The sequence below is a fragment of the Morone saxatilis genome, unplaced genomic scaffold, assembly GCF_004916995.1.
Source record: "Morone saxatilis isolate NCDOM2014 unplaced genomic scaffold, NCSU_SB_2.0 Contig21, whole genome shotgun sequence".
Lineage (NCBI taxonomy): Eukaryota > Metazoa > Chordata > Actinopteri > Moronidae > Morone > Morone saxatilis.
In genome coordinates, this window is record NW_023339774.1 from 9,676,910 (window position 1) to 9,703,958 (window position 27,049).

A 27,049-nucleotide genomic window follows, 5' to 3' on the forward strand; every position below is an offset into this window, starting at 1 on the left:
TTGCAAAGACAACTCTTGGCACTACTTTAACAGATAAATTCTGACACCATGATAAAAGGCCACAGAGCAAATGATAAGAACTGTCTTATGTCACTGACACTGTTGCTCTGTCCTGTCCGTCTGACAGAGAATGGGATTCCTTACACGATATTCCAATAACACTGACAAAGATACAATATTAAAACTGATATTGTTATCAATATAATTTATTAACATAAGTCTTTACTTGTATTTCTCATCAGGAAATCATTCATAATTTGTGATAAAATTGCCTACACAGAAGCTCCATATGTGTAAAAAAAAAACAACACAGATATTTTGTGAATACAGAAACTAAAAAGAGATATCTCAATTCTTCAATTTTATATGGACCATATTACAGATTGAAATTCAAGACATAACAGCAGTTGACACTATTTACATTGCCAGGCGGTTTATACTACAGTCTCATGATCAACTAAAATGTTACATGTTTGGATTGCTTTTTCGCTGTACTTTTATATAAATGTATTATAAAAAATACATATAAATGAAATTTGAGCATATTTCCCCATTCGTATTGTGCTCAAAATCTATAACGGTGTCATCTCTGCGGCAAATGTCAGTGGTCTCTAAATCAGTCAATAATATCTTGGATACAAGCTAAGGAGAACGATTTACAAAAAATCTGTCGTCAATCCATCACAGACCCCTACAGGAGACTTCCGCGACCTTGTTTGCATACAGTGCTTATGACTCACTTGTGCATTTGTATTGTTTTGTAGCCAGTGCATAAGAGCAGAGCAGAAACACTTTGATGAAAGAGAAAAAATATATATGAATGAATGAAACCTTTGGAGACGCCATTAAACACTGTACAGTACTGTATAGCCTATCTCTCTCTCTAAATATATATATATATATATGTATATGTCTGTTATCTATGACACACAGCGTCGTCTTCCATGGTCGCCGTGGAGAGAGAACGAGAGAACGAGAGAACGAGAGAGGGTAGTCCTTCCGGTGTGTTCAACCAATGAGCGGATTCCACATGCGGACACCGAACACCGCATTCGACGCACGCGAGAGCTGCAGCGGACAAACGCGATTGGTGCCGAGGAGGACGCTGCTGATTCCGCAACACACAGGCAGAGCGGGCGAAGGGAGCAGGGCTGCAACTCAGCCACATGTTTAAACCGTCTATTTAGACAGCTTCGTTCTGCAATTCGCTGTTTTTAAAAACAAAAAATAAAAAAGAGGAGGGTATTGAAACATCCAACCGAGGCTGCGCTGTTGATATGAGTTGTTCATTGAAGGTCTCACACGAAGGCTAGCGGAGCACAGCCGGCGAATTCAAGCGGAGCCAGAGGAGCCCAACAGTTAACGTTCGCTAGCTGTAGCCTGTTAGCAAGCCGTTAGCTCCGGAGCCGCTAACTCGTTCACTCTGAGCCGCAGGCACCTGCCCGACGCGCTGTCCGGTCTCATAGCTAATTCACCGGTAACAGCCAGCACCGTGGACTCTCGCTCTAACGCTGCCAAGTATTTTCTGTGCTCAAAAAAGAGGAGGAGAGAACCGTGACGGGTTGAGGTTGGGACCAACGGGGCGAAACAAGCGGTGTCCTCAAGTGGCCGTTCACCATGGACAACGCACACACAAAGACGGTTGAAGAAGTTTACAGCTTTTTTAACGTGAATGAAAGCACGGGTCTGAGTTTAGAGCAAGTGAAGAAACAACGGGAGCAATATGGACCAAACGGTAAGGAGCTGGGCGACACCAGTTTGTATAAAAACAAGTTACTTTCCCTGTCATGTAACGTTCTGTGGCCCGTGGCCGCCGATCTGTAACGGACGAACGTAAAGGGAGGTCGGCGACGTCACGTTACTGTGTGCGTGTTGAAATACTGGAAAGATAACTAAAAGTTACTTGGTGAACAATTAATGTTACATCAGCCCTGTTATAACGTGATGTATGTATGTGTGTGTGTGTGTGTGTGTGTGTGTGATTTTGCGTCACTGCCGTTAAAACACGATGCTAATAGTGTAAATCAAATACTGACCTTTAACTCCCTGTCCATCTCTTTTGTCTGCAGAGCTGCCAGCTGAGGAGGGTAAGTGGACTAATGTGGATAAATGTGTATCTGTAAATGTTTATAGTCTCGCATTTTTAATATGTCAATCTAAAGGGAAACATTGGCATTCATTTTTTTTAAATTAAACTCTTGTTTTCCAGGTAAATCCCTATGGGAACTAGTGGTTGAACAGTTTGAAGATTTGCTCGTGAGGATCCTTTTACTTGCTGCCTGCATATCCTTTGTAAGTATAACACATGCGTTTTATTAGCTGTAAAGGTTATTTGTCCAGGGTTCATTCAATCAATATAAACCAGATAGTGTAGTATGTCGAGTGTGCTCTCACATACAGCTACGTGCTATACCTCCTTTACTATGTTCTCAAGTTGACAGAAACAAAATAAAACTCACCAAAACTGTGTTTGTTAGTCTCTCCGCTGTTCAAGCAATCACCAAACTTCAGATTTGGTCAGAAAAATGAATTAATTCACCGATGTAGATGAGAAAAAACAGCGGTTTCAATCTCAGTTGTATACGAATGGACTCTCGTGTAGTAGTAAAAGTCCGTGAGCAGGTTGTGACACACTCATGCGTTTGCGTTCAGCACTCAACCCAAGATAAAGTTGAGTTAAGATTGGGTATTTTAGGGCTAAAGAAGTGAGATCTTAAATACAAAAGCCTGCTTTATTCCCTCTGACAGATCATTCATTGTTTATGGGAAGATAAAATAATAAAACACGTCATTTCATCTCCACCACCATGTTTCTTTTCACCCTTTCAGTGATGAGTTCACTGGGTCTTTTTGATGTTCTCAGCACGACTTTGTCATCTTACAAAGTGTATACAGTACTTTTCTGATTGATTCAGTGCAGATCACAGCTTAGCAAAAAAAAGTGGAGAAGAAAGGCGCCCAGAATCTGTCTGGTGACAAAACCCAGAAGATAATTTTCCCCCTGATTCTATGTTAAGGTATTATATGTCAATGCATGCATGTTTTTGCTCTTGAAGCAAATCATAAGTCATCCCATCCTCTATGAGCCTGTTGTTTCACAGAGATTATGTTAGCACATCAATAGTCAAGCAGTGTGTAGTTTAAAAAAAGCGCTGACATGTTGTTAATCTGCGAACAGATAGTTATGTGACTTGATGATCATGTGGCATGTTGTTGGAATGAGCAGCGTGCTTTCCTTTGGCTGTTAAAGTCAAACTGGATGTCCCCAGAGAGGTCCATATGTCTCTCTGTTGATTGGATTTCCTGGTGTTAACATACCATTACAAACTACAACATGACTTTGTTGTCCATTATTCATGTTGTCACGAATAACAGTTTCTAAATGAGCAAACGTGACCTGTGATTCTTGTGTTCTTCTGTGCCCTGTATAGTTGATGTGTGGCACAGTGTTAGGTAAACTATCCCGAGGCCCTCATACTACTCTGGCTGTTTGCCGACTGGCTGAGAATATCATCAGTCAACCAAGGCATGCTGATGACAGCCAGCTATGCCCACAAAGCTTATAAATCACCGGCTGTAGTAGGCCGCTCGCTCTCAATAACACAAGCACATGCAGACACATTGAAATTTATTTCAGCATGATAATGTTTGGACTACAAAGTTATTTACAAACAGTTATATATTCAGTTGTGCAACAGTGTTTGATAGACACTCATAAATTAAGTTTAATGTTTGATTGGTCCTGCTTAAATAGGTTGGAGTAGAAGATACAGAGCCGTTGGCATTTTGTTTGACATACTTCACTCCTGGCACAGATTCTGAAAGAGGACTAAGTGGTTACGCTACGCTCTCCAACTCTGTGACATGACTTTGTAACACACTTGGCTCAGTTTCTTCTGGCAGAAGCTGGCTTGATATATATTATGAATTATTAAATGATTCTTAGATACTTAAACTCATTGTGCCAAATATGTAAGTCAGATTGGGGTTTTGGCAAAACTTTGCCTGCTAGTAAGGTGTGTGGAAAAGACTAAAGAGGAAATACTAAAGTTAACCTACAGTAAACAGAGCATGTTTCATATTAATTGTCATTTGTGGTGTATTTAATTGTTGTTAATTTCTTTTTCTATGTTTTCTGTGTAGGTACTGGCCTGGTTTGAAGAGGGAGAAGAAACCGTTACAGCCTTTGTGGAGCCTTTTGTTATCCTACTTATTCTCATAGCAAATGCTATTGTCGGAGTCTGGCAGGTAAACATCACATTTACAAATCTACCTTAGTATGGGTTATTTAAAAAAATGTGTTAATGTACCTCTCTGAATACTAATATTGAATTATGGGAGCTTTGCTTAGGAAGTAACTTAGCTCAGGAGGTTTTGTCCGAGTGTAACTCCTAAATAGGAGTGATTGCAGATGTTTCACTTTAATGCTGAAAAGATTTATGCTACCTGACCCTGCTTTGCCAGTTGTTTCATCATAGCAAACTTATTATGTAATAGTGATAGCTCAATAGCTGGGACAAAAAAATATTATTAATCTTCTCTCTCAGGGAAACCCTAGTTTGTATCCTTTGAGTGAGCAGGGCAACGTCTAGTCTTCAGGAGTAACAGGAGAAAGTTGTTTTATGTGGCGTGTGTGAGGAGGTATTTTAGGCCTGCCCTGTCGTGTCATTCCCTAAGGATTTACAGCGTCAGTTCCTTTGAGAAGCAGTATTGATTCGTCAACATACACCTTTATTATAGGCAGGAAGCAAAACAGTTGTGGATGGAGGCACTCATTTGGACACGCCGAAAAACTAATTATCTTTTTTTTTTCTTTATTTCCCACTGGCACCATTTCCGATGAAAGCATGTCACCCTGGAGTCAGTAATAATAGATCGGTATTTAGGCTCCTAATAGTGTTAGATTAATGCACCCAAAAAACAGTTCAGGGCAGATTTAATTGCCATGGAACAGCTTATGTGGAACAGCCTAACAATAAGTCATTGAGTAACACATAATCAATCAAATTATTGAAGGCCATCTTTTAAGTGGCCATGTATCAATTACCTTATACCTGCCGTATATTACCCAGTGTTAGGTCGTACCTACCTTTAGACGTTTCCTCTTCCGCGTATCCTCGATTGTGGCTTTTGTTGGTTTAGATGTTCATGCAACTATAACAGCTAGTTGCTTGTTTTGCACAGACGTTAAGACCTTTCTTGGCCCATACAGACTTATAAACATATTTTATTGATCTCGGGAGTGTCTCCTGGGATAAATGTCTAATAAACGTATTTGAAGAAGAATCCCCATGATTGTAAATCAAACCACATTATGCTTGGTCAAGTAAGACACGTAGGAAGGTTGGGTGGGTCTCTGCTTCATTGTATTGTAAACGCAGTCCTTGTTGAAGGCTTTGTTAAGGCTTTTGTAAATGGGGAGTTGTTAAGTGGCTGGTTGTTGGCCTTTGTTTATACAAAGAAAGCCTCTATGAATGATGGAGATGTGGAGGAGGCTGTATCTGCCGCTTTTTCGCTTCATATTTATATGTGCCTACCTATTTTGAAATGAGGATTGTTTTTCTCTGAATTCAGAGTAATTGATGTTAACCTAAACCCTCACCTCTACTGGCAGCCATTTTAATGGCTTTGTGTCCTTGTTGTCCCCTGCTCTCCCTTACAAAAGACCTTAATGTCTGGAGGTAGTGTGCCCTGTCTCACCATGTCTCGTTGAGTGCTGCCTGCCTGCCAGACAGGCTGGGGGCTGCCACTAAAACTGTCCAACCTGAGAGCAATCAGTCAGACAAGGTAAAGTCAGCACTAACAGAAAAGTGCAAGTGAAGAATGATTACAAAGGAACTGAGCAGGCAGAAGGAAACATTTGGGGGAACGGAAGTAAAAACGCCATTGTAGTTGTATTGATACACATAGATGAGTCTCACTGTTAGGGTAAGATGTCTTGTTTCATATCTGAAAAGAAAACCCTGTGACTAAGACAAAATATTTTTCCTTTTTTCCAGCATTTTACAACATGTCCCAGTGTTTACATAATTCTCCTCCATTGTCTATCTCAGACCACCGGTCGTGTGCACGTAGTTTATTTTTTATTTGTCACTTTGCTTAAGTAAAGATTAGATTCTCACCGGTCTACTTTGAATAACGGTGCTTTAACTGAAGCAGCATATCTGAGAAGGTGCTTTCTTCCTTATCACCCAGGTCCTGATAAATGCTAGGGGTTTCGCTGAAATGTACTTGTTTTGAAAAAAAAAATTCTCCCATTTCTACTGTTTAGGAGCGAAATGCAGAAAATGCCATTGAAGCACTTAAGGAGTATGAGCCAGAGATGGGGAAGGTGTACCGCCAGGATAGGAAGAGTGTCCAGAGAATCAAGGCCAGGGACATCGTGCCTGGGGACATCGTGGAGGTGGCAGGTAAGATTTAAAGTATTAAGCCTTTTTTTATGCTGGTTGCAGCGTCCCCAGCAGGAGGGTGCGTTCGCCGAAAGTCAAGGCAACACATGGTCGTGCACCTCCCTAATTTTTGAGAGTCCACACCCACAGCGTGCACAGGGCTTTCCATTTTCAGATGGATGAGTTCAAAGGTAAACTGAACAGATACGCCTGCACAAACAGCAGTATGCACCTTTGTTTAGAGACCCCGGGGACAGTCAAATGGAAAAAAGAGAGAGCCACCACACTGGGAAAGGAAGCAGCATTTTGTCACAGGGTGTGGAAAAGAATTCTTCAAAGCCAAAAAAGGAAAATCGTGACCCAGGTGGAAACAAGGTGGTCCTGTTTGTTTGTATGCCCGCCTGCCGGTGAATACTGCAACAGAGAACACACGGAGCATAAAAGCTCTAGTCATGCACTCATGGACAGGATGCATTCTGATGCTGATTGTTCTCACTTGCTTGTAAGTTGTCAGGATGGCAGATGGGTAGATCGCCAACAACATTAAGTTACGCTCAAAAGATACTCAATATAAACAACAATTCTGATTCATTATGGATGATTGCCTATAATCTTTTTCCATTTATTCTTCACCTTTTCAAAGGTTCAGAGGATTCAAGCCATTCATATGCTGCAAGCTACAGATAACGTGTTAAAGCATTCTGCACAGTATCATCTAGTTTATAACTATAAGAAATGTATTTGATTTGTTCTTGTTGGCTCCTTGTGGGACTGAATCCCTACCATGCTTTTCTAACAGAGAACATCATTTCCTATTGGTTGGCTTGTATTAGTAGCTGGCTTGTTAAGCTGATTATGAATGGGTCACCAGACCAGTTTTTGCATTTCTTTTTCAGCTGTTTTCAAATGATTAAGCAAATATGTTCACATATGTTCCATTTGTTTCATCTGATAATCATCTGGTTCTGGTGTTTCTTATCCAAAAAAAAGACTAGATGATGGATCAATGACTGTACCTCAACATGCAGATGCTGTCGGTGACTGTTAGAGTACGAATAACACTGCTCATCAATTCTGTAAACATCAACAGTGTTATGACGTACACTTTACAGCTTTAAACACACACAGCTGATCCCTCCTCCTCTTCATCCCCCCTGACAATTTCAGAATAATGGTAGTCCCGAGTAAGTTAAGAGTTATGCAATACGAGAGCAGAGATCCAATCTGTTCCCCAACATCTTCTTTTCTTGGCCAGCCTCAGCTTGGATAGGGCCACGTTTGTTTATGCCTTTTGCGTCACTGCTCCTCATTTCTCTTGTTTTGTCTTTCTCAGTGGGCCTCTTTCTGCCTTTTATCTTTCCTCTTGTATTTATTATGTTGTTTCTTTCATCCTTTTTATGTTTCTGTTATGTAGCTTTCCTGTTAGATTGTTATTTTTATTCCAAAGCAAGGGTTAATGGAGTATGGTCACAGATTTTATAATCTTGTCAGAAGCTAGAAGAAATGGTTGTGGATTCCAGTGTGGTTTCATTGCTTTACAAAGTCGATGCTGTATCTGGCACAAATGTTCATTTAAATAATTAACTATTTCAGTCTAACTTGAGTCTGCTAAAATCGTCCTTTTAATTCTCATACTGACAGGATCTTTAGTGCAGAATTGATTGAGTTATCTTTTGAATAGTTCACCCTTTTCTATGAAGACTTGAGGCATCATTTGGGTCAAAACCATAATCAGCACTTATATAATTGCCTGGCATGGCATCATAGCTAGGGACTAGCTGTCTACTGCAGCTGCTGCACAACTAGCTGAATGTCTGTTTTCTGAAACATATTAAATGCCTTCAACGATTGACCATAAATAAAACCAACATAAATTGTACGATACATGTTCTATTTCTGCTTAGTGATTACTGAGAGTGAGGGTTGGAGCTATTGTGGTTTGGTCTACTTCACATGTTACAAAACATCAGCATGTGTATACAGTATTTACAATATTGAAGCTTGCATTAAAGTTTAGTTATGTACCACAAAATACTGTGTGGTAATGGTTTTGCTAAATGTAATGATAAAATACTCCCATGTAGTTGAGGAGGCCTGTCTAACATGACAAATCATCTACTGCAGCATCACTGTACTGAGTCACTCAACTCTACTGTCATGTTCCTGACACCAGCTTTAGGTGATGCTCAGTGTTTATTGCCTCCGTTCTACAGTCTCAGCGATGATGTGGCCACTGTATCCTCCTCATCTCGTCCCCGTCTGACAGGAATTGATCTCAGCATGGATTGCTGTTATTGACATTCTTTAACACTTGAGACATTGTTTTATGTCATAACCCCAATAGAACCACTGTTTGTGCTGCTGCAACTGTTGTGCCTCACTCAGAGTCATCTCGATCATTCAACCTGCCAACTTCAGTGTTTTAGTGGGACAGTAGCTGAATCAAACAAGCCAGTCTGAATGGTTTATACACACACTTATAGCCATGTGATGTACTGTGTACGGCAGCAAGCTGTTCGCATAAATATGGCTCTAAAACTGATAGATGGGCCTCCGAGGTCACGTAAGTAATGAGGATGGAGTTGATTAACAGGTTTAAGTTGCACGGTATGGATCTGTCACAAAGTGAAATGAGCAGTATCTACAGTACAGTAAGAGCTATGTGTGCGCGTGTTTGTGTTAGCAGCGTCAGGGACACCAACGAGTTGCAGCGTGAGAGTTGATGATGTAGGAGTGTAACACCAGGCTGCAAGACAAGTGTCTCGTCACATCAGGCATATGGTTTCTATCCTCGGAGTGCTTTTAGATCTAGAGCTGTTATCATTTTGCCACACAAGCTCAGATGCGATCAGAGCAATTGTTGTTAAGTGGTTAGTGGAGCTCTGAGTGTGTGGATTTGTATGGTTGTGTGTCTTGCTCTATGTTTATAATATGCTTTTTTATTTAATTTTTTCTCCAGTCCTTTTGGGTAGACAGTGATAGTTATGCCCATTCCTTCACTTCCAGCCACTGAAATAAAAAACCGCTGTCTCAACCATCCATTGGACATCCACTGTCTTGTCTCAAAGGCTAGCAGAGACTTTTTTCTGAAACGTATTTTCCCTGCAGTGTTTGCTTACTTGTCAGGGTTTTGTGTTTTGGCTGTGTGCAAACAGAGTATCGTTCATTCATATGGCTTTTGTCGTCTGTCTGTGCAGAGCATCAGGTAAAACACCTGGCCCCTTCTGCATCAGTGGCATAGTTCTGAGCTACCAGCGTAATGGGAAGGGATCTAACTAGTGGTAGCGCAGTCACCGCTCAGGGAAAATATTTTTAGACGAGATGTCAATGTGGTGGCCTTTGTGTGTGGTGTATTCTGATTACCAGCCGTGAACAGGTATGGCTGGTGTTGTTTCCCCTGTCTGTGTGTGTGATCTAGACAAACTGTGGTCCTGGAGACAACTACTGTAGCAGGAAGTACAATGGAGGTGTTTTACAGAACATTGGCAGGGTTTTTTAGTTCTATGTAATCAAGCAAAATGTCACGTACCGTCGGCTAGTATAGCCACTATAGTTAGTCTACTGTATAGTTGGCCTAATTCACATATCTGATGTATATTAATGTAGCCAAAGCTAGCATCACTGCTGCTGAAGTTTGTGGTAAGTGAGCACAGGACACAGAGGGCTGTTTTTTATTATAAGACGCTAAAAAGATAGTCAGAGCAGGGTTTCCTGTCGTTGCTTCTGGAGGAAGTGGGCTACTTCTGCTAAATTAAGGGTCGCTTTGTAAATGCCAAAAGAAATACTCTTTTATTGGCAGCACCAATCTTGTCAGTAAGAGGGAAAGAAATGATTCATAACCTTGGAATTTAAATGGACCTAACCCGTACTCCCGTCATCACACCCATCTTGTTGTTACTGAATGTATGGCTGACATAAACATGAAATGTCCTTCAGCCTGGTTAAGTTCACCTTCCCTCTTCTTGTGTTAATTGTCACAAAGGGTTTCTTTACATGCTGGACCATGACGAGAAGTTGAGCCATTCATAAACTGTTTTGTCTCTTAAGTATTGGAAGGTTTCATTTCTAACCCTCAGTGAATCTACTGGTATTATATACTGCCAGCACTATACTCCGGCAACAGTGACGATTCTTTGTTTCTTTGCTCTCTTTTGTTTTACCTTGCAACTCCTTAATGGACAAGAGGTTGTTAGTGTGTTGCCAAGGTGATGGCCTAGACCCATGTAGCAACAACATCCTGTGCATAAGGAATAAAATGTCCTTTTTTTCAACTTTCTTGCTCTCCCCTTATTCATTCTTGCTGGCTGTATGCAGCTCAGATGTGTGTTACATGATTATATGTGAGACTGATCACCTCTATGTGATTTTATCTTAACCACAGTTTCAGGGCAGTGTTCACTACTAATGTTGTCTAGCCCTGAGAGGCAGCAGACAGGAAGACACGTTTAATTCAATTAACATTACATTCAATTTGATAAATAATTTGTGCATCATGTGGCCACATCGCCAGATTTCCTCTCGTGTGTTTAATGGTCTGGAATAGTCTGTCTGTTGTCATCACCCAAGCTATTTGTTTCTGCCCGTCCTCTGCTGACAGTCTACCGCACTTATCCCTGCTCTTTGCTTTTTCCTTTTCCTCTCGCATGCATCGTTCGATTATCAAAACACAGAAATATTGTATGGAGCGCACAGTGTCAATGTATGTTTGTGTATGTTGAGGTTTGGTCTTGTGATTTTTCCATTCATAAGGGGAGTGAAGTCTCTTGAGGCCTGGAGGACTTCATGAGGGTCTCAGGAGGCTGCAGGCCTACGTGCTAGCATATCAGGGAGCACCCAGTCACTGGGAGAGAAAATATACAACCCCCTTAAGGCCTTTAAATATTGACTAGACCCCCCATGATGAATAGTTGGGTGCTTTGTGCTATAACTGAAATCCAAAAGACTTTATTTTAATATGGTTCGCTGCAAGACTTGAGGGTCTTACCATCAATCCCATCGGTGGGGGTGTCCACCATGGTTAGTGTCAGGGAGGAAAGGTAAGGATACAGACCCTGGATAGGGTATGAAAACAACTTGTGTCTTTGTAAGCTGAGCTATCACTCAACTGTATGCAGACTGACATTTTTCCCTCACTCTAGGGAACAGATAACATGGTTAAAATCCTTTGTTCACATGGGAGACAGAAAGGCCCTTATCCCGGAGGCTGTCTACTCTTTCCCAGCAACATAAGAGCTAAAAAAAAGAGCATGTGATGTAAGATCAAAGGAAAGATAATGTCACTCCTAAGTTGAACCAGCTGCACATTTTGGGTCACTGCAGCAAATTTCTGGAAAGAAATGGCTTAATAACAATATTCATTGTGTGCCAAATGACGTGTAGCAACATTAATAAACTGTAACAGTAATTTCAGGGACATTGTGAATTGCAACTCAAGCTTATCTAATGATTATTGACCAGTGATTAATTGGGGTAGGTTCTTTATTACCAGGATGAATGGGTTTGTCCAGACAGTGAACACAATATGCTGGTGGAAGTTACAATTACAACACACCTTTGTTTTAATGGTTTAATTTGAAAGGCCATAGTAATTAATATATCTTGTCTTATTTCTACCAAACTATTTTCATTGCCTGTGAAAGTGGGCTAATCTACTTACTGTGACCTTATTCACAGTATAATATGGTAAATAGGGAGGTGTCCACTATTATTATCAAGGTAAGAGATTTTCCAATTAGTGACTTTTTGTAGGAACCTTCCCATAGGGCTTTGAGTCTTAAATATTTCCAGTGGCTGCAGTTCCTCATCTCCTTTTTGTCCTCTTCATGCTATGCTTGTTCATCTCCTTCACTGTCTCCTGTCAGTTACGAGGGATCTAGTTTGAAGGCATGCAGGTGATGAAGTGGTTTTGACAGCCTCGAGTCAAGTGGAGGACCAAATTTGGTAGTGCAGCTGGTACAGTCCAGGAGCGTTATCCCTCACTATTACAACATGTTACAGTGCATTTACAGTAATAACATAGATTATTGGTATAGTGAATAAGCAAGATATGAAACAATTCAGTGGTGTGTTTGTTTTATTGGTTTCTTAGTTCTTGAGTAGAATTTCCTCGCTTCAGTCTCTATTAGTGGCTTAAATCAATCACAAACTTATGAGAATGGTGGGAATGAATGAACAGTCTGTGTGCAAGGACACACTGTCTTTATTTAAAGCCAAATGACGAAGAGCGGATTCTCCTTGCTTAAAACAGAAGTTTTTATCATTCCCCCTCCCCCAAATCCAGCAGCACGTTTGCAACTGATCAAAATAGTTTTCCCATTTTTGGACGTGTGTTTTTGCTGGACTCATCTAATCCCTCTTCCCATTCTCTCCTCTCCTCCTTCCCCCTTCTCTTCCTCTCTACTCAGAAGGGCACTGCAGAGGCCCAAGGGTTGGTTTACATGTCTGTCACCACTCTGCACTGTCCACACAGGGATCTCTTAAGAGCCTCTGGGTCATAGCTTTATATTGCTTTCACCTTCACCCTTTCAGACTTTGTGATATCTTACTGTAAGCTGAAGGTAATATTTCACTTTGGTGCAAAAGTGGCATTTTTCCATTGTGCTCTAGAAATTCATTTAAATGTCAGCCATCAATTTTTGGTGCTATGGGGACCCTTAGTTGGCCCATAGTCTTAATGTAATGGTACATTATTTTACAAATAACTTAATAGTTGCATGGCTTTAATGTACTTTACAGACTCCTTTGAATTACATTGCATTTTCTCTGGTTATATTTGTTGATTCTTCATGAATCTGAGCATTCAATAGATAATACATTGCCTGTTTGTATTTATAGTCCCATGCCATACACATGCTTTGTAATGGTTAGCTCAGAGATCTGAATGCAGAGCGCGGTCTTACTTTTAAATACTCTTTTCTTCAATGAAATCACAAAGCTGAGGGGTTCATTATCAGTTTTTATCTGTCCAGATCAGACCAAAGATGTGTGTGGAATCTACAAAGATTGTTGCCTTTTTTAAGTAAAGCTTATAAATATCAGTGACTTTAAATGGTACTTATCCGCTTTCTACAGAGGAAACACTTGGAATTTGGTGTATATTTACATTTTACATTTATTTTATTGGGGATTGCTTAAGCCATGTGTTAGTGGAAAGAATGAGCAGCAATCTATTTGCGTCCAGTGCAGAAGTTGAGTGGAACATTAATAATTTTTGAATGCATGACTTTCCCCCAGCCTCTCTCCAACAAATAACTTGAGTTTGATTATTTTATTACTCCCAAACAGCATGAGTTGGGATAACATGTCTGTTGATTTTATTTCCAATACTTAGTGTCTGTGTGTGGTCATTTTTGTTTGTTTATTGCATTTATCTAAAAGCATGTTCTCTTTGTTGTGATAATATGCTTTGATTTTAGAGGTGTCTTTTACATTTAGGACATTTACATTCAATCTGAACACCACTCCCCTGCTTTTAGCCCTTGCATTGTAAAAAGTATCCATCCCAGTAGTCAGTGCTATTTCCAGATTATTTTTGTTGTTTATTGTGAAGAGATCCTAAAGTGTCTCCTGTGCTTTTTTGTTTCTGTCCACAGTTGGCGATAAAGTGCCTGCAGACATCAGGCTGTCTTCTATCAAGTCAACCACACTGAGGGTAGACCAATCAATTCTTACAGGTAAAATCAAAAGAAATAAATGATAAATTGTTCAGCTCCTTTTTTGTGTCTGTGTGAGACTGTGTGAGCATGTCCTCCTCCATTACGCATGATTACACATTTCGTATATTTCCCCTATAGCAACTCATCTCTTTTGATCAACCCAGACACAGAGCAAGAATAAGTAATTTCCTCTCCTTTTGACGCACATGCCCTCATTACACCCTGTTGTCATGGCTACTCAGTCCGTACCAAAACAAAAAGAAGTGAGCGATGTAAGTAAATGGATGAATCTGTGCATGGGTAATTGGACACTGATGTAGATGGAAAAGATTGGACGAGGACAATATTGAAAGATGTATAACGCACGCAGAAGAGGTTTATGTGAATTAAGTCCTTAAGTCTCTTGTCTTGCTCTGCTGCCTTAATTGGTAGCAAATTCCAAGGGATATTTTAGTGTTTCAGCTGTTTTTCTCTTCTCTTCCCTTCCCCATTCATGGCCATACCGCTTGTGAAATGCTCCCTGCCTTACTCTATCAGAACAGTGCAGACCTCGCACAGTTGATTACACGCAGAGAGACACACACAGTGCAAGCTCACATCAGATATGGGTTTGAAAGGCAGTGGCAGTGCTGTATTTGATATTTGTCAGGCCTGCTCAGTCAGCTGCAAAGCCTTTTCTACACATATCTGCCTAAAGTGTCAACCAAGCGTCACGATTAAAACTTGTAGAAACTCTATCACCGCTTCCCTCTTTCATAGCTTTTGTTCCCTCTTCCTACAGGAGAGTCTGTGTCTGTGATCAAACACACTGATCCGGTGCCTGACCCACGTGCTGTCAACCAGGACAAGAAGAACATGCTCTTTTCTGTGAGTGACTCACAGGACCATTTTAATCTGTTCAGTATTGTTTTACACTTATTTGCGTCAGACTACACCTAAGAAGGTAGCGATTTTCTTTTTTTTTCTCAAATATTGAATTATATATTTATCTTCGCCTTTTCCATCTTAGACATACAAGAGAACATGCAATAACAGTGTGTGTCTGAACAGCTAAGGAGTCCATTCCTCAAAATACATTCTCGGATTTGCTTCCATGGCAGCTTCCACTGTTTCTAAAATTAGTTGAGGAAAGCAATGTATTGACTCTTCCTGCATGCTGACACTTGTTGAATCTCCTCTTTGTGTCTTTGTGACACGTTTCAGCAAAGTTGTTAAACTAGTTTTACCTCTATGCCCTGAATCTGAATGTGTAATTAGATTTTTACTGTCTGCGTTTCACTACTCCTCCACCACAGGGCACCAACATTGCAGCTGGTAAGGCTGTTGGTGTAGTGGTGGCCACAGGTGGAAACACAGAGATTGGCAAAATCCGAGATGAGATGGCATCAACAGAGCAGGAGCGCACACCACTGCAGCAGAAGCTGGACGAGTTTGGACAGCAACTATCCAAGGTAATTGTTAGGTTTCATTATTCGGTTCTTTTTTTTCTTTTTTGTCTATTTTAAAAAGAATAAAAACAACCGTAGCTATTTCTATATGATTAATTGATTGCTGTCAATATGTAATAAATAAATATGAATACATTTGTAAATATAATAATTTGTTTTAATTCAAGGTTATTTCACTGATCTGCATTGCTGTGTGGATCATCAATATTGGACATTTCAATGATCCCGTCCATGGTGGCTCCTGGATCCGAGGCGCGGTCTACTACTTCAAGATTGCTGTGGCTTTGGCAGTTGCTGCTATCCCTGAGGGTAAGCTGGGGAGCTACAAACGTGCAGCTATGTCCTCGACATGCTTGCTGCAATGAGAGGTTCAGCTGCTGTTCCAGTTGCTTGCAAAATCCTACTTTGTTTTTTCATACTTGATGATACAGGGATAAAGGATAGCACTTTCATCACTTGAGTAAATAAACTTATATTAATTGCTGTTTCCGTTTCTTTGTGTAACCTCTTATCTTGTCTCCTGTATGTCTTAATCCTCTTTTTCCTCTGTGGTTTTGTTGCTATTTCTCCCCAGGTCTGCCTGCTGTCATCACTACTTGCCTGGCTTTAGGGACACGCCGCATGGCCAAGAAGAATGCCATTGTCCGCAGTTTACCCTCTGTGGAGACCCTTGGCTGTACATCTGTCATCTGTTCTGACAAGACTGGCACACTGACCACCAATCAGATGTCTGTGTGTAGGGTAAGAGAAGAGTGAACAGTGGAAGAGACAGAGAAGAAGCTTGAAACCTCTACTATCAGCAAAAGTTTGATAGTGGATAGTTTTGATAATTCCATGAATTTATTCATAAATCTCATATAAACACACACCATAATCTAGAAAAAGAAAGCATTGCATTGATGGTTGAAGTTATTTTTGAAGGGGCCAGTCTAGTTTGCTAGCTTTGGCAGTCATAGTCTGTGTGGAAACCAGTCAGAAGATGTTAAACAATAATTCACAGCCTCACAGCAAATTAGGGTTGTGTTGGCTCATTAACCTTCAGCAGTCAGCTCACTTCATCTAAAATGTTGACAGTGTTAGCTTATCTAACGACATTTATGCTGGTTTCATAGTAACCAGCGTAACTATGTCAATAGTTGCTGTGTACCTCAGAATGGCAACAGGTGAGAGTGCCCGACTAGGTTACTAACTAGTTTACATTATATAACATTAGCCAAAGTTAAGTGTCGTGAAAAAAATGATCAGTTTTGAGATAAAACTAATTGACCATCAATGATTGTGACGACCTTTGTGCATGACACTGAGGTTCGTCAACTATTATATTTAAACAGAAGACTCAGTGGGCCTTTTGGAGCTAAAGCTGCCAGTGATCAAACTCAGTGATCCATGTCTTAAAAGCTTTGTCTCCAAACCTTTTCTGGACTAAATCTTTAGATACCAAAATTTGTCATGAGCACAACAATGACTATTCAAGTTCTGTTAATCCAAGTTTGGCAAACCACGCGTCACTGACGGCAGTGTACATGTCTGCATCCTCCGCAGGGCAACAGCACAGTTAGCAGTGACAAGGTCTGCAGAGCTTAAGGAATTGGTCATTTCAAACTGGAAGAAAAATGTGAGAAGTCCAAAAATAAGTAGAATTTTAAAACAGTTGCCATACATGGAGAGAGCAAGGGCTGGCTACTTTGACATCTGAGAACTTTTCAAGTGTAAACTTTTCACTGAGCAATAAAGTAACCCCGACAGTCTTTTGCTGACAGTAGGGATTTATTGAGCACTGAGCACTGCTGCTGACGTTGAATGGCTAATAACGGATAATGAAGGATTTGGTTGTACTTTTGAGTCTTATTTCATCTCTGCCTGCCTGTGTACATGTTGTTTATGTATTTCTTTTCCATCTCCTATGAGCATGAATAGGCAAGTTCAGGCCATATGAACTATTATCTATTTACTCATAAAATCATAAACACATTGTAAGGCTAAAATAGGGCTTACAGTGTGTTTATTTTTTTCCTTGTGTTGCTTTCCAGCTCATTCCATTCCCATACATTTTTACATTCTAACCTCCATCCTTTCCTCCAGTGCTGTTTCCAAGCCCTTTATCTTGTTGGTCTCCTTTCTTCCCTCCTCATTCCACTCTCCTCCCCCTTCTTGTTCAGACAGCATGCTGATCAGTATGCAGTAGTTAGTCACTTGCAGCAAAACCAGCAGTAGAGTTGCATAACTGACCTTGTGTTGAAAGATTCTCTCTCTCTCTCTTTTCTGTGTCTTCGTGCCTTGCTCATCCTGCACAATTTCAAAGTCAAAATTATGTTTAGCAATTTGAAAAACATCATTTTGGTAATCATAGGATGCTATTCCTGGCTATTTGATAAAGAAGCCTGTGCTTGACGTATCAGCATCAACATCCAACCCACCTCTGTCCGAATAGGGCACTACTATTTATTTGTTGCCCTGAGTGACTGAATATTTCTCTTTAATTCCTTACTTGCTCTTGTGTCTTGGGTCGGGCCGCCACTGACATCACCACTTTTTATAGTCATGCAGGTGCCTGAGGGGAATGCAGCCATAATGCCAGCTCATCATTTTTATTCAGATATTGTATCTTTGCCCTGCCCCTCTCAATATTTGGAAAATGTGGTGCTTTTTATGTAAGAATCCATTATGTGAGTGAATAGCATACCCCTGAAGGTAGTAGTTCTACTGTTGTCTGACTCCAAACATGTGATACGCTTTTGTCACTTTGCTTTTTTCTCAGCCTTTGTTGCTGATATCAAAATGTCAAATGGACAGCCTCTTATAATTGGATGTTGAACAAAGTACAACTATTTTTGTGGTTAATAAAATTCCTTCCTTGTACTTTCAATTGAAACCCCTTTATTCCACAACATTCCAATTTTCTGAAGATCTTCAATAAACCAGACACTATAACCAATCTCCTCACCCAAGGGTTTGGATACTCAAGGTCAAACTATTTCCGCCTCAGAGTGATTCACTTTCATACAGTGTATTCATGTGGTGTGACTGCACACCGAGGAATTCTGTGTCTGCCTTGCTGTTAGATGACATTTATGGACCCTCCCCACCAGAGTACCAAGTGTCTGCTTTAGCTCGGTATTTCATTATTCTACTCTGTTCTATGTTCAAGTGGCCTCATGATATACAGGTTTCTTTCTGGTAGTCTGCTGCCACCTGCTGGATGCAGTGTCTGTGTATATATAGAATACATGCAGAACTTATAATGTGGCACAAACATTTTGTGAAACGTTTGTGTCGGAAGGCATTTGCCCACAGAGGCAACAGGTGTTTTGTGTGAATATTGAGTACTAATGGTTTGTCTCTCCGATGTTTGTTCCTAGATGTTTATCATTGATCGGGCAGAGAGTGATCACTGTTCATTAAAGGAATTCACTATAACTGGCTCAACATATGCTCCGGATGGAGAAGTGTGAGTATTGAGTGTGCTATAAGATGAAAATGATATATCTATAATAAAATAAATATATACTTGAAGTGTAAACTCTGCACTGTATTATTTATATATGTATGTATATATATATATATCAGATCAGGACTTACCTACTTGGAAGAGATCCTTCTAAGACGAGGTGAAAATGCTTTGATTCACACAATGTGGTTCTCAACATGTGTTTGTTTAGGTTCAGTGATGGCAAACCAGTCAAATGTTCCCAGTATGATGCCTTGGTGGAGCTGGCCTCTATCTGTGCTCTCTGTAATGATTCCTCACTGGACTTTAATGAGGTTGGTAATGAATCTCATAATCTTTAAGTGCCAATGTTGCTCAGTTGACAATGCCTTACATGTTTTGTTTAACATTTTCTGATGAAGATTGTCTAAATTAATATTTCTTTTTTTCTGTGTGTGTCCAGACCAAAGGAGTCTATGAGAAGGTGGGTGAGGCCACGGAGACGGCTCTCACATGTCTGGTGGAGAAGATGAACGTGTTCGATACAGATGTTAAAGGCCTGTCCAAGATTGAGAGAGCCAACGCCTGTAATTCTGTATGTAAACCTACGTTGTTTCCTTGCAATAGAAACCGTTTTCACCCTTTTCTTTACCTCATTTAAATAAGATGAAACAAATAATGCAGAAAGAGAAACTGTCAATAGGCAACTGCATTTGTGTTTTATCTTGTCTTTAGGTCATCAAGCAGCTGATGAAGAAAGAGTTTACCTTGGAATTTTCCAGAGACAGGAAGTCCATGTCTGTGTACTGCACTCCTAATAAAGCCCGTTCCTCTGTTGGCAAGATGTTTGTAAAGGTAAGAAATAGACTAATCAAGAGTTACTGTAGGCTTTAATTTGTCCAAGGCTATGACATAAAAAACATGATCTCACTGGTGTCACAGAAAATGTTTGACCAGCTTTTTCTTCTATTGGCTTCTATTTTTCTGCTATTAAAATGAATGTGTTTCATTAACTTGATAGTACCATAATGGTCATGTTAGAGAGAGTCTTTATCAGTAAAGATATTTTGAGTATTGGTTTCCTACAAATGTTACAAAATAAAACATTTTGCTTATTGAAAATGTTTCTTTTAGATACGGTCTTGTGTTTTCTTTTGCATCATCCTCCTCCTGTCTGTGCGTACTCACAGGGTGCCCCTGAGGGAGTGATTGACCGGTGCACACACATCCGTGTAGGCAGTAACAAGGTGCCCTTGACCCCTGGCATCAAAGACAAGCTAATGTCTGTGATCAGGGAATATGGAACTGGCAGGGATACGCTGCGCTGCCTGGCTCTGGCCACCCGAGACAGCCTCATGAACAAAGATGAGATGGTGTTTGAGGACTCCACCCGCTTTATTGAATATGAGGTGAGAGGGGCAGATGGACAGTGTCACTGTTGGTTTCCAGGTTCCCTCTCTGCTGTGGCATTGTTGGCTGTCAGCATCTGACAGTGATATGTGAGAATGAGCAAATGAATCTGAATGTTTCATCTGTTTTTCTTTCATAATCCAGACTGATCTGACATTTGTTGGATGTGTGGGTATGCTGGATCCTCCCAGGGCAGAGGTAGCAGCTTCTATTAGACTCTGCCGTCTCGCAGGCATTCGAGTAATTATGATCACTGGAGACAACAAGGGTATGTAGAGAAAGTCACAAGTGCTCAAAGACAAATCATTACAGAGAATATTCTACCATTACACACGTAAGGAAAATGGTCAAACATAGTTAATGTGCTCTTGTGTGAATCTCAGGAACGGCAGTGGCCATCTGCAGACGTATTGGGATTTTTGGAGAAGACGATGACGTTTCCAGCATGGCGTACACTGGCCGAGAGTTTGATGATCTGTCACCTGCTGCGCAGAGAGACGCTGTGATCAAGGCCCGCTGCTTTGCCCGTGTTGAGCCTTCACATAAATCCAAGATTGTGGAGTTTCTACAGTCTTATGATGAAATCACAGCTATGGTAAGAAAAAGTCCTGATTTATTTTATTTTAAACATCAGCAATGTAAATTTCCACCAAAACAAAATTATCTTGAAATAAAACCAATAGTGGTATCCAAGTGGAACGTTTGTCATCCACTGTAAAATACTGACATTCATTATCAAATTTGGTCCTCCCTTTTAATTTCCTGACCTGGTTTTCCCCTGTTTTTTCTATCTTCAGACTGGTGATGGAGTAAACGACGCTCCTGCTCTAAAGAAGGCTGAAATTGGTATTGCCATGGGCTCAGGAACAGCTGTGGCGAAGAGCGCCTCAGAGATGGTGCTGGCTGATGATAACTTTTCGACCATTGTAGCTGCAGTTGAGGAAGGCAGAGCCATTTATAACAACATGAAACAGTTCATCAGATACCTCATCTCTTCAAACGTGGGCGAAGTTGTCTGGTAAGGATGACTGGTTTATACAAAGACTCACTCCATTTCCTGTACAACTCAGTCCCTCTGAAATACACACACAGTACCGTAACATCCCATCATTTCTTAATCATGCTTCTTTTGTGTGTAGCATCTTCCTGACTGCAGCTCTGGGGTTCCCTGAAGCCCTTATCCCTGTCCAGCTACTTTGGGTCAACCTGGTGACTGATGGTTTGCCCGCCACTGCTTTAGGCTTCAACCCCCCAGACTTGGACATCATGAGCAAGCCACCACGTAACGCCCGCGAGCCCCTCATCTCTGGATGGCTCTTCTTCAGATACCTAGCTATTGGATGTAAGTAGCTGCTGCATGTGACACCCCTAAGTAGTACTATGAGCCAGTATTTAATACAACATGCCTGCAGATATTCTTTTGTTTCTTTTATTTGTAGAAAACCTTAGGAAACATCAACTATCAGCAGGTGTTTTTTATGTCCTGGCAGGACCACCGAATCATTGCAAAAGCTAACAATTAGCTATCTCAAATCTGCCACATTAGCACAATGTTAAAGTAGTGTTAATGTCTCTAGAAAGTGTTCACATCTAATAGCACACTGCCATCATCTTATGTACCAGGCGTCTGTCTGTGTCTATGTATGAATGACGTCTTTTGGATTTGCGTCACCAGGTTATGTGGGTGCTGCCACTGTTGGTGCTGCCGCCTGGTGGTTTGTTGCTGCTGAGGATGGTCCAAGGATCACCTTTTACCAGCTGGTATGAATTATAGCCAAACAACCACTATCACGCTAACTAAGCACACTGCAACACACAAACTTAATTTAATCTGTTAACTTTAACCTGTATTTATTTTTTTTAATCTACCAATTGTTATATAGAGCCACTTCCTGCAGTGTGGTCCAGATAATCCAGACTTCCAGGATCTGGACTGTAAGGTGTTTGAGTCCCCTTACCCTATGACCATGGCCCTGTCTGTGCTGGTCACCATTGAGATGTGCAATGCCCTGAACAGGTTAGTTTGAGCAAGGCATGATTGTTTTTAGTCATTTTTAACTCCAGATATCAACATTTTCAACAGTTTTTGCTCCAAGCCAAACTGTTTGAACTGTTACACTAGTATTTCTGACTGTCTGTCGGTATTAGAGCATCCTGGTCTTAAGTCAGTGAGTGACACTTTAACAAATATGTCCATTTGTCTTTGTTGCTAAGTGTGTCAGAGAACCAGTCCCTGCTGAGGATGCCTCCCTGGGAGAACGTGTGGCTACTGGGAGCCATCTGCCTCTCCATGTCCCTTCACTTCCTCATCCTCTATGTGGAGCCTCTTCCAGTAAGACACATTCCTTTTAGTTTGACACAGAATGTGATACTGTGAAAAGAGGGGGCACAAAGAAAGAAACGAGAATGATTTATTCTGTTGCCAAATATGAAGCTACAGTGGTGATGAAGTTTGTTGGAATTGGAACGTGTACCACGCAGCCTGCACCGCAGTTTGACTTCTGTCTTGTGTGCTTCTGTTCAGATCATCTTCCAGATCACCCCTCTGAACCTGACACAATGGCTCATGGTGCTCAAGATCTCACTGCCCGTCATTCTACTGGATGAGTTTCTCAAGTTTGCCGCCAGGAACTACCTGGAGCCCGGTAAAGAACTGGAGAAGCCTGCCAGCTCCAAAGGCTGCTTCCTGTCTGCATGTATGGAGGGCATCTCCTGGCCCTTCGTGGCCGTTTCCCTCCCCTTGGTTCTCTGGATCTACAGCTCCGACACTAACATGGCCGACATGTTCTGGTCCTGACTGACTTGAGCACAACCTCGACTTTTCCACCCCCCTCCCACCACCATCACCTCCCTCTTTCCTCTCCCCTCTCCCCTCTCCCCTCTCCGCCTTCCTACATGTGCATAGCTAGCGTGTGTGTGCGTGTTTGTAGAGTTAGTGTGTGTGTACCGTGTGTGTATGAGAAGGACCAACTTTAACACATGAAACGTAACAAATAATATAAAATGTTATAATTAGAAGTATAGAAGTCACCTGGTTTGAGTTGGAATAGGATCTGAGAACGGGTGAGGCTTTAAACGCGAGTGTTAGAAGACCATCACTCCCGTAGCTGTGGACTTTGTTGCTGGTTGAAAACAAAATATACTTTAGCCATTATTTTTTTTTTCTCTTACTGTCAATATTGCCTTTAAGGTTGATATTTTTAATGATTTTGGAAATATCATTTGTCTTATATCACTACTGCAAATTATTTTGTTAAGCATCCCTCTTCAAGAAAAGAAAATTTAAGATATCATAAATCAGTTGATCTGTACAGAGATTGAATTTTATGCAACTTTTTTTTTTTAATGGCTTTGTAAATCTTTTGACCAGCGTGGCTTAGACATACCGCCTTGATTTTTTTTGTTTTTGTTTTCTAATGTTTACCATTGTGTCTTCAGTATATACTCAAAACTCTTTCAGAGAGGACGAGCTCTGTGTGACAGACGAGGACGAGGGAAAGGTTTGGGAGTGAACGTTTGAATGCTCCGCTTAAACAAAAGAAAAAAAGAAAAAGAATTCCGAAAAAGCAAAAACCGCATGTCCTGTGACAAAGCATGAACTCTATGTGGTTTCTCATTTCTAATTTAATTGTGTGTGTCCCCCCCTCCCCCTTAATGTTAGAATATAAATTCAATTCATGGATGTGTTTTGGTTTTTTTACTATAATGATTTGAAAAGAAGCCAGTTTTTCTGCACTGGGCAGAGCACAGCTACCTCAATATGATAAAAAGATTTATTTTTTTTGCTCATCTCTAGATGCTCTTCCTAAATGGTATTGCTAAAGCGTAACATCTGAGGTGTGCCCCTATTTGCTTGTGCAGAAAACAGAACAAAATGTTCCTTCCCTCTAACCTTCCTTCCCTCTTTAAGGATATATTTTGTTTGTATTGATTTTTGACACTCATTAACTTTATTCGTGGTTTGCTTTGGAGACAGAATATAAGTGGGGATGATGTATGTTAATTATCATCTCCATAGTGTTTGATTCAAAGGACAGTAATAGTCTGAATCTTAAGGAAAAATACTAATACAGAGAGTACTCCAAATGGACTTCAAATGAACTCCAAATGAACTTGGATTGCAAATAAGAACCCAAAATGTTGTTTTTTTACTTCAAAGAAAAATACACTCATAAACCCTTTGAATCAAAGTGTTTTCTGTCTTTCTTTAATGATTGAGGCCAATGGTTATCATCATTATTCATATCCAGTGTTTTTGTATGTGCATATAATACTTGAATACAACTCATTTCAAACATGAATGCTTTAGTGTCCTTGGCACAACTTGACGAGCAGGAGATATCCACGACAGAAACAGATCCTGTGTATATTTGACTCTTACAGGCTTTAATATTTAGAGGTGTTAGTTGGTGCGGGGCTTTACCATACTCTGTGGTAGTACGTGTTGCATCAGAGCCCATACAGTCATACCCCTTAAGCATTGTTTTGTATGGAAAATTCCATGTGTAAAAAAGAAAAAAACACCCCGACTAAAGCATGTTTTTTGGGTAGAAGCCTGGGTTTGTTCTCACTGTGTGTTTGTGTTCCACTTAACAACAACTGTGTGCTTTTCTTCCTCAATGCCTTCCATTGGCTCCCCTGTCACTAGAGTGAGTATCCGTTTGCTTTTTTTCACTTTCTACTAAATAGTTGACTACAGTAGAATCTAATAAAACAAGAGGACAGCAGAGACTTCTAGAAATAGATGGTTGAGTGCCTCCCTTTAAGTTTTTTGGGGGAATTAAGTTTAAGCATTGATGTTGACCACATGCCACTATTGTGAATGTCACTGTGTGCTGTTCCTTTCACCCCTCTGACACTTGCTTATATTCACAATATCTACTGTTGATAGTGCAATTAAAGAAAAGTGCGATTTTTGAGATGCGAGTTGCTCTTTTTTTAATAGTGTATTATACTAACAATTTTTCTCTCCCTTTTTTTAGGTTGGCTCGAATAAAAGCTTCGCAAAATTTTAAAGAGTGGACTCGAAGGCTGGAGTCGTCCTGCCGTCCAGCATGTGTGCTCACTCTTAACTTCACACACCTCAGACACCATGATGACCAGCAGTGTGTGTGTACCCTTGCACAGACAAAAAAAAAAAAGGGACATGTTTTCACAGTAATAAGACCAAATACATAAGGGTATACTTAAAAGTGCTTTGGGCTTGAAATGCTTCCCTTTTGCCCACATGCACCACGAATACACACACACACACACACACACTCTTACACTTGTACCTCTGTGTGCAGATGCTATATGACACGATTCCAGTTTTGTGTGTGGGGAAGTTTTCAACACCCTCAACGTTCCTCCTTGCATGAAGAACTTGTTTCCATCTTCCATGGTAGCTTGTCACGTAGAGAATCTTTAAGAACACCGGGTTGAATGGTCTTAGCTGTACATCAGTGTACAAAAACATTCATGCATGCGTTGCAGCTGTATGTAGGCTTTGCGATTTGTATTTATAGATTCTAATGTATAATAATCGAATGACATTTTAAGATGGATATATCGCAGATATTAGGAAATCACTGTTTTTATTGTAACGGTTTGGGTTATTTGCACAATATAAGATGTGGAGAAATGACTCATGAACTTGACTGTGCTCTACTTGAGTTAGAAAACTTTTTTTACTTTAATTTTTCCCTTTTAACTACTGTAGGCCGATCACTGATACATTTACTTTATGATGAAATAGTCCTTTGCAATGAGGACAACGGACTGACACTTTGATTCATTGGTATTTTTTGCAATACAACAGTTCTGTTTTCTTATTGCCTCTGCATTATTATTATTATTATTATTACTATTATTATTATTACTGTGTCCTTATCAACTGCTGTAAAACTGTGATCTAATGTGAGGGGGCTTGTGCAGTCCCCTCAGAGACACCTGGTCGAAGAACAATATTAACCGTATGTAAAAAGACGATCATTATTGATGACTAATGATGATTGTACATGCATTACTGAGGTTGTGGTTTCAGGTAAATAAAATAATATAGTATTTGAATTGTGACCTTTTTTTTTATTATTACAGTGAAGAGAGTGATATATTTCTGCATGCCCATTGTTTTCATCCACTAATACACGTCTTCTATAGGTTTACAAATAAATCCATACACTGGGTTAACAGTTAAGGAAAAACTCTACACTGACATCTTTAAAGATATTTTTGTAAACTAGAAAAAAAAAATCACACACATATATATATATGTTAGTCCACTGGGTGGCAGTGTTGAGTTAAAGATACAAACAGCAGTCCTTTATGTTCTGTAACACCTGCTTGACAGGTACAGCCACTATCTCCCAGAAGGAGTAATGTGCTTACATTTACTTTATTAGGAATTTATAATAAAAGGTGCATTAATGCTAATATTGGGAATAGTGGTAGCTTCTGTATGTCTGATTACATTTGGAAGGATATGTTGTAATACACGGTCTGTAGCTTATATGTGGCTGCATGAATGTGCGCCAAACCAGCAACATCACGCAAATACAGCAAAACAAAGAACCAAATGTGCGGAGATGTTTCCCAAAACTATGACAACTGGAAGAATACATAAAACCTGGGCGTCTTATGCAAAAGCCTCATTTAAATTAAACAGCATGAAAATAAGTTTGAGCAGTTAAGTTGCACAGCCAGAAAACGCACCAGCGCTAACAGTGAGGGGCGGGGGGC

At 40.4% G+C, this 27,049-nt stretch overlaps 1 protein-coding gene across 3 annotated transcripts; it reads left to right on the plus strand.

Annotated features, from left to right (window-relative positions):
* The first annotated feature begins 1,073 nt into the window (after window positions 1-1,073).
* On the plus strand, window positions 1,074-26,380 carry atp2a2b (ATPase sarcoplasmic/endoplasmic reticulum Ca2+ transporting 2b). 3 transcript variants are annotated; one of them, XM_035667688.1, is made up of 24 exons: window positions 1,618-1,735; window positions 2,070-2,087; window positions 2,210-2,292; window positions 4,144-4,248; window positions 6,272-6,410; window positions 13,982-14,062; window positions 14,826-14,911; window positions 15,340-15,495; window positions 15,660-15,801; window positions 16,067-16,233; window positions 18,852-18,940; window positions 19,152-19,254; window positions 19,383-19,514; window positions 19,655-19,774; window positions 20,110-20,328; window positions 20,474-20,597; window positions 20,713-20,924; window positions 21,127-21,347; window positions 21,469-21,671; window positions 22,005-22,090; window positions 22,213-22,346; window positions 22,544-22,661; window positions 22,854-22,974; window positions 25,312-26,380. In XM_035667688.1, the coding sequence occupies exons 1-24, from the start codon at window positions 1,618-1,620 to the stop codon at window positions 25,323-25,325; spliced, it is 2,991 nt and encodes a 996-aa protein (XP_035523581.1). In that variant the 3' UTR covers window positions 25,326-26,380. The 3 variants fall into 3 exon arrangements, with proteins under 3 accessions (XP_035523579.1, XP_035523581.1, XP_035523580.1); XM_035667687.1 differs by lacking the exon at window positions 25,312-26,380 and adding an exon at window positions 23,790-24,936; XM_035667686.1 differs by lacking the exon at window positions 25,312-26,380 and having other exon boundaries at window positions 1,074-1,735; window positions 22,854-24,936.
* The last annotated feature ends 669 nt before the right edge of the window (window positions 26,381-27,049 follow it).